This window comes from Eupeodes corollae, chromosome 2 (assembly GCF_945859685.1).
Source record: "Eupeodes corollae chromosome 2, idEupCoro1.1, whole genome shotgun sequence".
Taxonomy (NCBI): Eukaryota; Metazoa; Arthropoda; class Insecta; order Diptera; family Syrphidae; genus Eupeodes; species Eupeodes corollae.
The window spans coordinates 119347910-119364234 of record NC_079148.1 but is presented as its reverse complement, the minus strand read 5'-3'; the positions used below and the strand labels follow the sequence as shown (position 1 = coordinate 119364234).

The 16325-nt window shown below is 34.2% G+C and overlaps 1 protein-coding gene across 1 annotated transcript in view; it reads left to right on the top strand.

The window, feature by feature from the left end:
• LOC129948350 (uncharacterized) overlaps positions 1–13221 on the top strand; it is a 38120-nt gene extending 24899 nt beyond the window's left edge. Inside the window, exons 2-5 of the mRNA XM_056059314.1 lie at positions 11386–11847; positions 11985–12243; positions 12318–12559; positions 12628–13221. Coding sequence (XP_055915289.1) covers positions 11386–11847; positions 11985–12243; positions 12318–12559; positions 12628–12837 — 1173 coding nt within the window. The 3' untranslated portion in view covers positions 12838–13221. The remainder of the gene's footprint in view (positions 1–11385; positions 11848–11984; positions 12244–12317; positions 12560–12627) is intronic.
• The last annotated feature ends 3104 nt before the right edge of the window (positions 13222–16325 follow it).

Sequence of the window (16325 nt, the reverse complement as noted above, 5' to 3'; positions counted from 1 at the left end):
CATTTTTTGGTAAAAAATTGAAAACTCAATTTTTCTGTTATTAATTGTTAGCTTGGCTTTCAGAAGAAAAAAAAACAGACTGGGAATAGACCAACACTGATAACTTCCCATCAAGTCTGCCGGTTTGTCTTGCTTAAAAGTTTGAAGGTTTTCGTGTTGGGTTTAAAAGGTTGTAAGTTGAATTATTCTTAAAAAAATTAAAATTACCAACGATATTTTTCATATCAAGAAATAGTTTAGTTTAAAAATCTAATTATGTTAACTAGATTTTTATGTGAAAACAAATGTTTACCAATTTAAGTAGCATTGAATAAATGAAATTAATTTGATATCTCTTATCAGGAACCGATCATCAATTTTTACCAAATTTGCGTATTATGTAAGTAGATTTTATTTAGTTTATACAAAAAACGGACTGTTAAATTTTTATAAAAATAACTACTGAATATCAAAAACAATATTTTCTGTGAAAAAAAGTTTGAAGACATTGTTTTTAATTTTTAAAAAGCTATTTAAGTCGAAAGTAAATTTTTACCAACTTTTGTTAATTTTTTTGTTTATTTAAAACAAAAACTAACAATACGATTTTTTTCAAATTTGTTTTAAATGTTGAAAACAATATTTCTAATAATTTAAAATTAATTGGGATCCATTATCCCAAATTTTTAAAATTTTTTGTTTAAATGTTGAAAATAATATTTTTTACAATACAAAATTAGTTGGAAGCCATGTCTCAAATTTTTGAAAAGATATATGAGTCCAAATTCGATTTTTACCAACTTTTAGTAAAGTTTTTTTTTTGTTTTTATTTTTTATAAAAAAAAACTGTCAATTTTTCATTGCACCAAATTGTTTTGGAGATAAAATCATTTTTATTAGTAAAATTTTTGAGGTGGAAACATTTTTTTTTCATTAATAATTAAAAAATTGATGAAAAATTTTATCGAAGCCATAATTCCAAATGGCAAATTCCGAAGCGAAAATATATTATCCCTATTATACCCACAGATGTGCCAATTCAATTTCCAATGACTATCAATAAGTTTGAAGACCAAACGATTACACACTTGCAATAAGTTAGTTATTTATTTCTAGCAAAATATCCTTTAGAAATTATTATTATGGCAAAAACACGTGTGTCGGGTCAGCTAGTATTATATACAATTTAATTCAAGTCCGTAGCATCATTGGTTCGTGAGATATTTAGGGTTAAAAAAGGCAATTTTCTTGGAAGCCCTTTTTGCAATTTTCTGCATTATTATCTTCTGGTTCTTGAGCTATGGGCAAAGGACGTGCGAACGAACGTACACATCTTTTATTTCGGCTCTAGGGACCTTGAAAAGTCGAGAAATGTCAACATTTTCAATTCGACAAATCGGACCCATTAAAATAACTTCCTTTTGGAAATTAAAAATTCAATTCATAGTTTTCTTTTTAAAAATATAAAAATGTACATAAATAAAAATAATTAAAAAAAAATCTTGACCGGGAAAGATTTTAAAATCTACTTCAAAACTTTTGTTGACTTTGAAAACACCAAAGTTATTTCGAAAAAAAATATTTTTTTAAAAGATTTTTGACATGACAAGTATTGCATGCGTAAAAATTTTAAACTTGAGGCGTGGGTCCCACGATTCCTTCCGACTGTCTGTCTGTATTTGCCCTTACAGCCCAAAATATTAGGTCGATTGAGTTCTTCAAACCTGGGGGCTAAGGTCTTAAGTGTTGTCTTTTTTGATTTATTAAATTAGAATATCAGAAGTCCTCATACACACTTTTTTGTAAAAAAATGAAAATTCGATTCAAAAACGAACCGAAAGATTTTTTTTTAAATGTTCGTTAATTTTTTCTTAACTTGGCTGCTTTCAAAAAAAATATATTTGTGTTGCTCCATAAACATTATTTCAATAGTTTTTTTCTACACAAGCCCTTATACTGTTTCAATAATATTGGACAAAAAAGAGGCTGGGATGCGACCCACACTGATAACTTCCCATCCCGTCTGTCGATTTGTCATGCATAAAAGTTTGTCTTTATGTACTCGTATCAATTTTTACCAAATTTGCGTACTATTTTTTCTAGATTTTATTTTTTTATGAAAAAACGGACTGTTGGATTTTTATATAAAAATTACTGAATATCGAAAACAATATTTTCTGTGAAATAAAAAAAGTTTGAAGCCAATATTTCAAATTTTTGAAAAGATATTTGAGTCGAAAATCAATTTTTACCAACTTTTATTATTTTGTTTTAGGCTTTTATTTTTTGTAAAAAAACTGTCAATTAGATTTTTCTCAAAATTTGTCCTGATGTTGAAGATAAAAGATAAAATAAGTTTGAAGCCTAAATTTTTAAGTTTTTGAAAAGATATTTGAATCGATATCCAATTTTTACCAACTTTGAGATTCTTATTTTTTATTAAAAAAACTGTCAATTCGATTTTTCTCAAAATTTTATCAGATGTCAAAAACATTATTCTTCGTTGCACAATATTGTTTTAGAGATGAAATCATATTTTAGTCTTAAAATTTTGGAGGTGACAAATTTTTTTTCAGTTTTTTTTTTGATTTAAAAAAAAACCGTTAAATGGGTTTTCTTTAAAAAATGTATATCATTGATATCACGTTACAATTTACTATATAAAATTTTATTCAAGTCTCTAGCGTTTTTGGTTCTCAAGATATTTGGGGTTAACCAAAATGTTCACCTTTTTTCAAACTGCTATGGTAATGAAACCACCCACGCAATTTTCTTGAAAGCCCTTTCTGCATCTTTCTGCGTTATTATCTGTATAACAACATTTATTTGAAATCGATATCTCTTCTGGTTCTTGAGATATAGACGACGAAAAAACGTCGCGAACGTACGAACGTACGTACACACGCACGCACAGACATCTTTCTAAAAATCTATTGTTTCGACTCTAGGGACCTTGAAATGTCGAGAAATGTCAAAATTTTCAATTTGACAAATCGGACCCATTACAATAACTTCCTATGTTAAGTTAAAAATATTATTGTTTTTATTTTTGACTTCTAAAAAAGTATTACAATTTCTGTTTTCCGAAATTATCGTTAATCGTTTTAATAACTGCATACTGACATTTTTTTTAAACTTAAATTAATTTACAAGTACTGCTCTGACTATTTTCAAATACAATTTTAGCAAAATTAAGATATTTTTTGAGAAATCAATTGGCTTTTTAGTTTTTGAAAATACACTTTTTTTGAATTCACATTTTTTAATTTTTAAATACAGGAGATATTTTTAAACAGACTCTTTTTATACATGAGCAAGATCGTTCCCTACCTTAACTTATACTATAGGGTGACTAAATAGGTCATTAAAATTTGGTCAAAAACTTAATTCTTTTGTGTTTTTAGTGTTTCTCTATTCTATTTCTTAGCTTACAAAAAAAAATAGGTGCTTTAATACCAATTATTGGCCTAATCTGTAAATCACGAATTAAAATACTCACCCAATTTTATCAGTTTGAAATGTCAAGTTAATTTTTAATACTAATTGAAAAACTTGTCCTGGCAGTTATTTTGAGTCGAAATCAAGTCATTCAGAATCACTTTTGTAAAGTTTTGAATGTCAGATTATAGATTTTCAACTGTCAATTTATTAGAAGGTTGTCAGTTTTTCATTTTTTAAATGATTGTTATAAAATATGGGACTCATGGAAACCCCATTACAATAATTGCCAGCTACTTTTCAATATTCTCTTTCTTCCTTTCGAGAACAAACATAAAAATCAATATTTTGTTAGTAGTTGTTTGGGTGAAGTACATGAAAGAAGTCAAACAAAATGTCCATTGCAAATTGACTGACGAATAAAAAAAAAAAAACTATAAACCCTCTTGAAAACCATAACGAATTTCCATCAATATAAAATAACCAAGGTGCCTAGAAATAATATTTTTTGCATTAAGAGGGTCTTGCCACCGAAAACCATACATGCTCACATGAAAAAAAGGATATTCCATTAAGAATGATACGTAGGTACCTACTTATAATAAAGGAAAATACGAATCATATGTGCTCGCTATACTATACGAATACACGGACGACGACTGACGGACGGTGTGTCTTGAATATAATGGAAAATTGATGAAGCGTAAACCAACTTGAGCAGACACCTCAGCGGATCATCAATAAAATGATGAAGCAACGCAGCAGCACTATAAAATGCCATCAGTTTTTAACAAAAGGATCCATACAAAACTCGAAAAAAGAAAACATATGTATGTACCATACCTACTCAAGGATTGCACATTTTCTCTACAATTTTCCGTGGTCCTTAAAAAGTCCTTTTCAAAGGAAAACATACATATAATAAAAATGAATTTCAATGGATTCACAATTTTCACTCTAGGTACACAACGAGAGTGTATATACATTTATGTAGTGTGAGGAAAGTATACGACGGAATGAACGAGGACGATGATTTTTCGTCCTTAATATACCTACATACCTTTACTCCAGTCAGTCAGTTCATATCTCAAGAGTTGTTATTGTAGATATTTACAGTGATGATGGGGAGTCCTTCTTCTTCAGAGTGCATTTGTATTTATATATTTTGTCTGTTATCCTTTTTTACTTCTCCTTTTGAATATTCTTTGTCTACCTTCGTATAATTTTTTTTCGGTGGCACTTCCAATGAAAATTGAAAAATAATGAGAATCGAAATCGAAATGAACGAAAAGTGCCGATTGTTGTGGTTCTTTACAGGTACCAATACCAAACTCGAAAATAATAAACATGCGAGATGAGATGAGTGTGGCGCGCACTTTTCATCCGAATTCGAGTCGATCAATCTATAAAATTGATGAACTCCTTGGCAGGTATAAATGTACCTATGTGTACAGATATTGAATAAAAGAAGGACGAACTCATTTAGAAGAACTGATGCCATTAAAATTTGATGGGTAAGCAGTCGAGTTGAAGGATGCATAGATATTTTATTCCTTTTTTCTTAAAAACTATTTTAACGCACGAAACAGCCGTTGGATGTTTTTATCTATTCATTGGATTACAACACCACGTTATCAAAATATACTTTTTATCATATTCAACGTGTGTTATTATTGTGTTTCTTCGATATGAATTTAGGATCCTTTTAGAATATTGTTGCATGTTGTCATGTTGAGGGGGGAATTAAATTTGTTTCAAATTCTTTTCATTCTTTTTCTTCTTTATTTTAGACCCTGAGGCGATAAATATCAATGATTCAACTCAGTGGAGTGTATAAACATGTTAGAAATATGAAAAAGGATAAAAAGAGGGATATGTGTTTGTCGCGGGGATAAAGCGTAACATTGTGCCTGTGTCAATTGATTAGTAATTAAATTGTTTAACCATTTTGGCAGATGTTGATGTTTTACTTTTCAACTGAGTAAATATAGATTTTCAAACGATAAAAAATTACTGCAGGGTTTTTTAACACACTGAACAGATGCAAAAGTGTGGTTTTGCCTATGGTCATGTAAGATTTAAGGAAGGGGTGTATAAAAAATATGCGGGCTTTAATAAAATTTCATGTATAATTTTAATTTCAACATATGGATCGAATGAAAGGGCGGATTGAGTTACATGATTCGTAAAATATTCGGTACTTAAAAAGCTTAGGGGTGTGATTTTAATACACTGATTTTTAAAAATCCAAGAAAAAATAACAGTGTCACAGCGGACATTGTTTTAAGATGTTAAAAGTAAAATATTTACAGTTTAGTCAAGTTTTTAACTTCCCATAGGAAGTTATAGTCCATTCGCTTTGGATATCAACGCTCCAGCCCGGAAGGTCTTTGAATCCAATCCCGAGGGACGGCGCAGTAGACTAAGACCGCGACTCAGGTGGCGCACCCAGGTGGGAGAGGACCTCAACTAACTTGGCGTGCGAAAATAGAGACAGCTAGCTAGGGACTGAGCTGGCTCGAGACCTATGTTGGTTGAGGCCCAGGTCCGCCCCGGACTGTAGCGCCACCTTAAGTAATGAGTCCGATTCAACAAGTTGAAAATTTGGACATTTCTCGACGTTTCAAGGTCCCTATAGTCGAAATAAAAGATTTTCAGAAATATGTCCGTTCGTTCGTACGTTCGCGATGCTTTTCTCGTCGTCCATAGCTCAAGAGCCAGAAGAGATATCGACTTCAAATAAATTTTGTTATACAGATAATAATGCAGAAAGGGCTCAAAAGAAAATTGAGAAGGTGGTTTTTTACCAAATAAATTAAATGGCCCAACAGTCCGTAGTTAATCAGGGCCTAATGACTTACAACTCTCAACCATTCCTGTGTGCGAGTAATTGCAGAAATGGAGGGGTCCTACCGTTTATATGCCAAATCCGAACAGCTTTGAGAAAGGACTTTTTCATAACAAGAATTACTCTTGGAGAATTTGTCAGTACCTTTGATTTAGGTGGCACAAGCAGGGATGGAACCCCTCTCGCATGAGAGTCCAACACACTTTTTTTTTATACCTATAAATTCATTTTTATCAATCTAAAACCTATCTTAAACAATTCATAAAACTAGCCTAAGTAACCATAACTTATAAATAACTTAATGGTCCAATGCGGACATTCTAAGTTAAACAATAATACTTAAAACTAATACCTTTCGGCTAATATCTATTTTACTGTAATTCATTTTATTTATTTTTGTATCAATTAGAAAATTGGAAAAAAAACTAACATCGATATCCTTTTTTATTTCTACTTAAAAACTACCTAAAAAAGGATCCTTAGCAATAGAAAACCTAAAGCTAACTTACACTACCTATTCTACCTCAAATCAAATGGGGTGGCGCAACAGTCCGTTGTGAACCAGGGCCTAGTGACTTACAACTCTCAACCATTCCTGTGTGCGAGTACTGTTGTCAGGAATGGAAGGGACCTACAATTTAAGGCCGAATCCGAACGGCTAGTTTGAGAAAGCACTTTTTCATGACAAGAATTGCTCTTGAAGGAATTGTCAATTCCTCGCAAGAGGCAGTACCCGCGAAAATTATTTTTTTAAATTATGGTGGCACAGGCAGGGATTGAACCCAAGACCTCTTGCATGACAGTCCAACGCACTAACCATCATGGTACGGGTACTACACCTATTCTACCTATAAACTACTTAAAACTAGAACAACCACAGCAGCAAATCAAACTATCTAACATTTTTGTTTTTCATATCTTGTTGTCCTTTTTTTTCCTTTTTTTATTGCGTATTTTTTTTGTATTTTTCTTATTTGTATTTTTTTTGTGCCACCATGTCTATTCTACTTAAAACTCAACCCTAAAACTATAAAACAAGTATATAAGCCGGCCAAGGCTTAAAACTCCATCCCGACTACCCACTATCAAGTGCCGATTGAAGCCACCAAAACTGGTTATCCTGCTTCACCCTATCAGTTCGCTCCGGTTCGGACACAGCCCTACTGAACCGAAGGAGCTCTGCTCCGCCTTGTGCCATGACGTCCCGATTGTACAGGAGTTGCCTATCCACGGTTCGTCTTCTGACGTAGTAGATTAATGGAACTGCCAATCTATCCTGTATCAAGCCGCATTTGTCTAAAAAGAGGAATGCCTCTGGTGGAATGAAGCCGCTCAAGCGTGCACTTTCAAAATATTCGTCGTTCGGATAGAACACCCTGAAAATTGTTGGTCGAAGACATAGCTCTTGCAATATGACCTCGAATGAGTTTTATCACGAAATGGTCAATTCTGTTGATTCGAGTCCCGTTGTATAGGACCTCTTTGGAATAGTAATGAACATAAGAAGATTCGGCTGTTCGTTATAACCCGGTACAGCGTCGTAAACACTGCCGCTCGAACACCCGAAACTTCTCCATTTGGGAAGGGGCAACGTTGAACCACGCCAGTACCCGTGGCATGATGGTTAGTGCGTTGGACTGTCATGCAAGGGGTCTAGGGTTCAATCCCTGCTTGTGCTACCTTAATTTAAAAAAAAAAAAATTAATTTTCGCAGGTACTGCCTCTTGCGAGGATTTGACAAATCCTTCAAGAGTAATCCTTGTCATGAAAAAGTGCTTTCTCAAACTAGCCGTTCGGATTCGGCCTTAAATTGTAGGTCCCTTCCATTCCTGACAACAGTACTCGCACACAGGAATGGTTGAGAGTTGTAAGTCACTAGGCCCTGGTTCACAACGGACTGTTGCGCCACCCCATTTGATTTGAACGTTGAACCACACAGGACACCCATAAACGATCATCGGCCGTATGAGGGCCATGTAGCAAATTACCTTTACTCTGAGGTCAAGTCCACCGCTAAATAACAGCCGTTTCGTCAGAGCGAAGGCTCATTTATACTCGTATGTCTGTCAAAATATAAATACTGATCTAACCAGATACCGAGGTACTTCACTATACTTTTGCTCGTTAATAGCTGCCCGTGAAGATCAACGATGACCATCTTGCGCCAATTCTTGCACGTATCCCTCGTGGCCCTAGCCAACGGAGTCCGAAACAGAATTCTCTCCGACTTCTGGACATTTATTTTCAGTTTTCAGTCGTTGCAATATCGCTGAATCTTGTCGAAATCACGCTGCAAGAGAATTCTTATAACCTCAACCTTTCGGGCCGTTCTGTACGCATTTATATCGTCGGCGTACGCAATTGCCTTTGTAAGACTACCTATCAGGTCGCTGGTATAAATGCTGAAGAGAATCGGCGAATTTACCGCTCCCTGTTGAAGACCATTTTTAATGAAGTAACATTGTCAATTTTGACAACAAACTTTCTACAGTTAAAGTAAATACAACAATGGCTTGCTTATGCCAAGCCTGCTCAGTTTTAGGTAAAGACCCTCTAACCATACAGTGTCAAAGGCCTATTCCAAATCAACCAGAACAGCACCTGTGCATTGTTGTTTTGATTTATTCCATTGGATATCAGAAACGAGTTTAGACACAGCATGAATTGTGTCATGACCCGCCTTGAACCCGAACTGTTTATCCGGAATTATTTTGTTGTCCGCAGCCCACTTAGTCAGAGCTCTATTGATGATCTTTTCGAAAACTTTGCTGATACCCGGAAGAAGACTTATCGACCGAAGATTTGACGGGCTGACAACCTTCGTCACTAACAAGGGACTTGGTCCCGTTTGCTCGGCGATTATGGCTTTTGCCAAGGAATCGTCATTGAACCGCCTGAAACCGCGGTTCTCAGATCGCCATTGTGTCATTTCATTTCGAAGTTAAAAGTTATTAAGTATTGCTCTATTTTCCAGGTCGTGGTTGGGGCGAATGCTAACATTTACCTTGTCCACTTGCTGGAAGGAAGCTCCCACTGCCTCCACTTTTTCGTTCGGATCTTCAATTATATAAAAGTCATCGTCAAAGATGGCTTCTTCTGGATCTATTTGCGCTGTCTCTGTTCTCTTCAGTTCTTTGGAGTTTCAGACATGGAAGGTCACTACCGTTTTTTTTTCCTTAATATCTTTTTGATTTTGGGGAATATACTAGGGTCACTGGAAAGTTTAAAGCACTAACCATCAAGCCACAGGTTCTACGGATACCAAACCAGAATCGACAGTTTTTCTTACAAAAAAATAAGAACTTAAAAGGAAATTTAACAAAAGTTGGTAAACATTGATTTTCGACTCAAATATCTTTGACGACTTTTTTAAACCAACACGAAAACTTTCAAATTTTTAATGGGATGGGAAGTTATCAGTGTGGGTCGCATCCCGGCCTCTTTTTAGTTATGTTTTTGTTTCTAAATAAAGTGATTAAAGTTTGTAAAAATAATAAAACAATTTTTCAAAAAACTAAAGGCCTTTTTTAGGTAGTTTCTAATGATAGAACCTCTTCGCAGAGGCTGGTGTCCCACAAGGTTGCATATTGAGTCCTTTGCTCTTCTCACTTTTTATTAACAACATTTGAGACAGTGTTACAGGAGGTGTTTTGCTTATGAAGGTGCTTTTGTATGCGGATGACCATGTCATTCTTACTGATAATCCGGTAACTCTACAACTGCAAATTAACAAACTTAACCAGTATTGTAACTCTTGGGATCTTCAAGATAATGCTTCAAAATCGAGATTAGGGTTTTTAGATCTCACAATCAATTTTTCAAAAAACTAAAGGCCTTTTTTTAAAAAGAAAAGGAAGAACTTATAATATTTTGTCAAAATTAAAATTTGACAGGTTTCTAGAATTTAATTTTAAATAACAACTGCCGTTCATCAAAATTAATAGGTATTTTTCGTGACAAAACCAAAAGCATTTCAGTTCTTTGAAACTTTGCTTCAGCGAAATTATGTTCATATCTTTTCTTTTGAATAATCAATTGTAAGTGATGTTTAAGATATTATCAGCTTTTGAAAACTACAATACAATGTAAATATTTACACCTTCCGTACAAAAAAACAGGAACAAGCAAGTTTCTACTTAACCATGTAACGTGCAAATTTTTTAATTTCCGTCTTTTGTCTTAAAAACGTATTGACATAGAAATAACTACTGACAAAAACAAGACCTCACGAACGTTTGCAGAAAAAAGGTAAACGAATCGGTACCTTAAGATCTCATTTATTCCTCTTAAGAAGTCACTCCTTGAACAACCAAATGCAACAATACAATAGATGTGACAATGTTTCAAAAAAACAGAAACCCGTCCACCCTTAAACAAAATCCATAAATCCCAAGAAGGTGTGTTCCATTAAATAAAACGTTCGTCCTAGAATTTATGTTTTATGTTAAGAAAATTAATGTCCTTCATTGTTGCCCATACCAACTTACATTACTATGTACGTATTTCTACAAACGTCCATACATTTACCACACGTAACAAATTTTTGTACAACACCAAAACATGGTCAAAATTGTATTCCCTTTACATTTGAAAAAAAAGAAACAATAATATATAAAGAATAACATTTCAAGGACCTCATACTAGGGTATTATTAAATTTAGAGAATTTTCAAAAGAAAAGAACAAACTATATATGAGTAGACGAGTGTTAAGTGGCTTAGGTCAGTAAAAGAATTTTCAAATCCAATGTAGATATTTGAAATAAAGTACCTTTCAAAATTACAAACATGGTCCTGAATGCATTTTTAACACCTCTCTCTTTCTCCCGAACAAGAAACGAGTACATAAACATAAAATATAAAGTTCTTAGTGATCAGGTAGAAAGATATCCTTCAGTAAAACTAAAAATAATTGCTTACCCTTTGTAGATGGAAAAGAAACAAGGATATCTTTTTATTCTTCATCTTTTCCTCCTGTCACTCCTGATAGGGATCAATGTGACTTATGCTTAAAGAGTAGGGATAGAATTTTAAGACACAAAAAACATGTTTATATATTTTGCTGTTCTGTTATTAATCCTGTTTTTTCTACTTCTTTTTCTTCTTCTTGGATTTTATACAGTTCTTGCATCAGAAGAATCTTAGCCCTCAGACAAACAAGAAGTCAAAATCGGTGAAAAAATACGACACACGTATATTACCGCCTTACTCTGAGTTGTATCCAGAACACGATTTACCGCCATTACAGGACGAAACAACTACGAAAAGGACTAAATCAACTCTAAAAAGCGTTGAAATTGCTATCAAAAAATACCATCAATTGTCTAAATTTTTAATACAAAGTCATCAAAACAACAACAACGACAACGTCACCACTGACACTAATACCAACAATATCATTGTTACTGCTACTCCTGGATCTCTGGAAAAGGACGATTGTGAGATGATTGGTATGGCAACAGCCTCGGTTCCAAAAAAACCTAAAGTCTACGATTGCATGAGAGATTTTCTAAGGAAAAAATTCTTCCATCCTGCTTCCATCTCCGAGGAAGAATCCGAAGAAGCTGTTGAGTTTGATGATGAGGTAAGCATCGTCATCGCAAGCAATATCCTTGGATTAACTGTAACTGTGTATAGAATAGTCCTTTTTTGCTTTGTGTCCTGTGTGGACTTTTGTGATGGAGCATTTTATTCTAACAGCTTTTGATCCTTATTCTATAGGTGGATTATCTAACGATGATGGAGGATTCGTATGACATTAAGGATGTTGACGATGTCGAGGATGATGACGATGATGACGAGTGTTTGCTTGTCGTGACATCCAATCATCAGACGAGGTCTAAGTGCATTCGTCTTGTGGAAAGAGGGGGATGTTGGCCGAAAAACGAGTTCTACCTGGAGGATGGGGACGAAGTTGACTCAGATGTGGGGATAAAGGATTGTTGCCAATTACTTAGTGGATCGCCAAAAGCCGAAAAGAGTAAGTTAAACTTGAAACTATAAAATTGTCAAGATCTCTCTCTAACACAGAAAACTGTCTTCTTATAATTGCAGATGGAAAAAGCCCCAAGAGAAAACCCATCGAAATACCTTCGGAGCTTCGTGACGCCACTTGGTTCCAACCGAATATCTCGGGTAAGGCTGCAGCTGAGAAATTGAGCAAAGAGACTCCTGGAGCATTCATAATTCGTCAAAGTTCCAGTGTAAAGCCTGGAAATTATATACTCTCCCTTCGAATGGAGACAAAAGTGAAGAAGTTCATTATCCTTGGATCTCCAAGATGCTACAAAATTAAGGTAATTATTTAATTCTTTTTTCATATAAGAACATCATTTAACTAATTTCTTCTTCTCTTTAAATAAAGGGAGCCAAAAAGGAATTTTCATCACTCAAAGCTTTAGTGACCCATCACTCAGTTATGGCTGAACAATTGCCAGTAACTTTGTCACTCCCGAGACAAACTGCCGATGAAAAATTTTCACATCGTTACTTGGATGACTTCGATACATTTGAATCTTTGCAAATTTTGGGAATATTGAAATTTTTACAATCAAAAAACTTGGAATTCTCTTGAGATGCAAGCGAAAATAATCGACATGAAAGTTGTCGTGGAAAGGCAGAACAATAACCAAGTTCTATAGGCCCATAATTATCTACTTAAAAGCGCGCAAAGAGGCTGCCGACTTGTCACAAAGGGATATAAGTGATATGGTCCCGTGCACAACATTCCAATAAGTTTATGAAGACAGACAAAATAGGAAAATTGAAAAGAAAAAATCTCGAATGCTTGGGGAATAATTAGCGTTGAGGAATGAAAAATAATTAAAACAATCAACGATATCAATAAAATGTTGTCAAGGAGATTATATTGGCATATATTTAGAAAAAAAAACACACACACAAAGTTAGAAGAATGTTATACCCCTTTATAAATAATATTAGAAAAGAAAAGAATAAAATCGACTTAAAAATATTTATATATAAAATTGTCTTATTTATTTTAAAAAATTAAAACAAAAAACATATCTATTAGCTTTAAAGAAAGTAGACACTACCAGATTTTACATCGAAGAACTAGACAATCCGTTCTCAATGCCAGAACTACTTTTTGCCTTAGAAAAAATGAAAAACAATAAAGCTTCTGGTTTAGATTGCATCTCAGCCGAGTTTTTTAAAAATGCCGGTTCACAATTTTTGGAACATATATTGTTCTTACTTAACCGAGTGTTCATCAACGAAGAAATACCAAAGAATTTCATAGAGTCATCCATTTTAGCGATCTATAAAAAAGGAGATCCTAATCTCCCCAAAAACTACAGAGGTATCTCGGTTCTCAATTCATTTCGAAAACTCTATACTTAGATGGTATATCCTAGACTTGTAGTTTGGGTTGAAACAAGCAACAAAATAAGTTGTTTTCAGGCTGGTTTTCGAGCTAACCTCTTTACAGTTGATCAAATTTTTACTCTAACTAATTTCGCTAAACGTTTTTTGGATAAGAAAACTAATCTCTATGTTTTTTTTTTGTAGATTTTAAAGCTGCCTTTGATTTGATTGAAATTATTGATTTTTAAACTAGCAGGTGTTAGATTATCAACAACATTTTTAAGAATATATGAGTGGTAGTTTCTAATGGTGGAACCTCTTCGCAGCAATTTAAAACAGAAGTGGGTGTCCCGCAAGGTTGCATTTTGAGTCCTTTGCTCTTCTCACTTTTTATTAACGACATTTGAGACAGTGTTCCAGGGGGTGTATATTTTGGTGATTTTCTTATTAAAGTGCTTTTATATGCGGATGACTTGTCATTCTTACTGATAATCCGGTAACTCTACAACTGCAAATTAAAAAACTTAAACAGTATTGTAACTCTTGGGATCTTTAAGTTAAAGCTTCAAAGTCGAAGATTATGGTTTTTAGATCTCATAATCATAATGTCAGAAATGATCGTTCTTGGAATCTTAATGGTGAAAGAATAGTGGTAGGTAAAAAATTTAAATACTTATGTTTTACAACAACACAAAATTTAAACATCGAACTTCATATCAAAGATAAAACATCAGTTGCAAAATCAGCCATTAACTGCATTTGGTCAAGTTTTTTTAATAACAAAAGTTAAATTCAAAATACTTGATGCAACGATTAAAAGTTCACTGTTATGCTAATGAAGTGTAAGGTTAGGAAGTATGTGAAGACTTTGGAGTTATAGAGAGATATTTCTTCAAACGTGTATTTAAGGTCCCTTAAAACACACCTAACTATGCAATATACATATGTCGAATCTGGACTACCTCCAATTTATTTTCCTAAAAACTTTAAGGCAAGTGCGGACTATATTGTCAAAGTTTTAAAGAGATGTGATAATAATCTTGAAAGAAAAGTACTCATGATTGCACTTCAGCGTTGTAATATGCTTTTCAAAGATTGGCAAGAATTGGCTGCTAAACATAATAAGACATTGAATTTAGCCTTGAATAACTTTGGTTCATGGAAGGATGAATTCTATAACTGCATCTCAGCAATTGACGACAAAATATTTCAAAATTCTCTGAACCGTGCTAAAGGGTCCATGTCAAGAAAGATATACAGCAAACTGAATCATTGTTTATCGGAATCCAATTATTTTCGGAAAGAAATCACAGTTAATGAGTTGCGTTTAATATTTAAGATCTGAATTGAAATGCTAGAGTTAATTTACAGACTTCATAGGGTTTATATAAATGATAATTGTAATCTTTGCAACCTTAATCAAATCCAAAACGTTTATCACTTCCTAGCAAGATAGTTGATACTCCAAGAAATTCGACGTTTATACTTTAGAAAAAGCTTTCTTTCTACAGAAGAGAGTTACTCAATAATTGTAAATGGTAAGTGTGGTTGGAACGTTCTTATCCAGTTTTTTACTGAAGCTTTAGCTTAAAAGTAGTTTTCATTCCCAAATCGGGCAAATGTTCGCATGTCAACCCTAAAGATCTAAGACCTATTAGCCTATCATCATTCATTCTTAAAACTCTGGAACGATTGATAGATATCCGGTAGAAACAGCCTTGCACACTCTGGTAAGAACTATCGAATACTGCCTAGAGCAAAAGGAATATACTATGGTGGCCTTAATGGATATTGAGGGTGCTTTTAACAATGTTGATACATCCACTATCACTTTTGCTATGACGACCCTAAACGTTGAATACTCACTCTGTGAGTTGATGAATGTAATGCTAAAAAGCAGGATCACCAACTCTTAGATGGGGGATAATTGTACGAAAAGGTCTGTCGGTAGAGGCACTTCGCAAGGAGATGTTCTGTCCCCTCTCCTGTGGAACATAGTGGTTAACGAACTACTAATATCCCTTAAAAGGGAAGGTTACAGAGTGGTTGCGTCTGCCGATGATGTTGCTATCGCCGTCACAGGAGAACATCCTAATACACTGAGAGACGTCCTCCAAAATGCACTCAATATGCTCACTAGAAGGGCTAATAACTGCGGACTTAGTATTCAAATCAAATGGGGTGGCGCAACAGTCCGTTGTGAACCAGGGCCTAGTGACTTACAACTCTCAACCATTTCTGTGTGCGAGTACTGTTGTCAGGAATGGAAGGGACCTACAATTTTATGCCGAATCCGAACGGCTAGTTTGAGAAAGCACTTTTTCATGACAAGAATTACTCTTGAAGGATTTGTCATTTCCTCGCAAGAGGCAGTACAGTCGAAAATTTATTTTTTTTAAATTAAGGTGGCACAGGCAGGGATTGAACCCAAGACCCCTTGCATGACAGTCCAACGCACTAACCATCATGCCACTGGTACTACTGCGGACTTAGTATTAATCCTCGAAAAACAGACCTCGTCCTTTTTACACGGAACTACAAGATCCCAGTAATTATACCTCCTTCAATTAAAGGAGTACCACTAATTTTTACCAATGAAGCCAAATATCTTGATCTGATATTGGACAACAAATTAAGTTTGAAACCTAATATTCAGGAAAGAGTTAAAAAAGCTAGAGTAGCTCGACACGCAGACACGTAATACGACTTGGTGTAGTCTCAAATGACTTCTTCAGG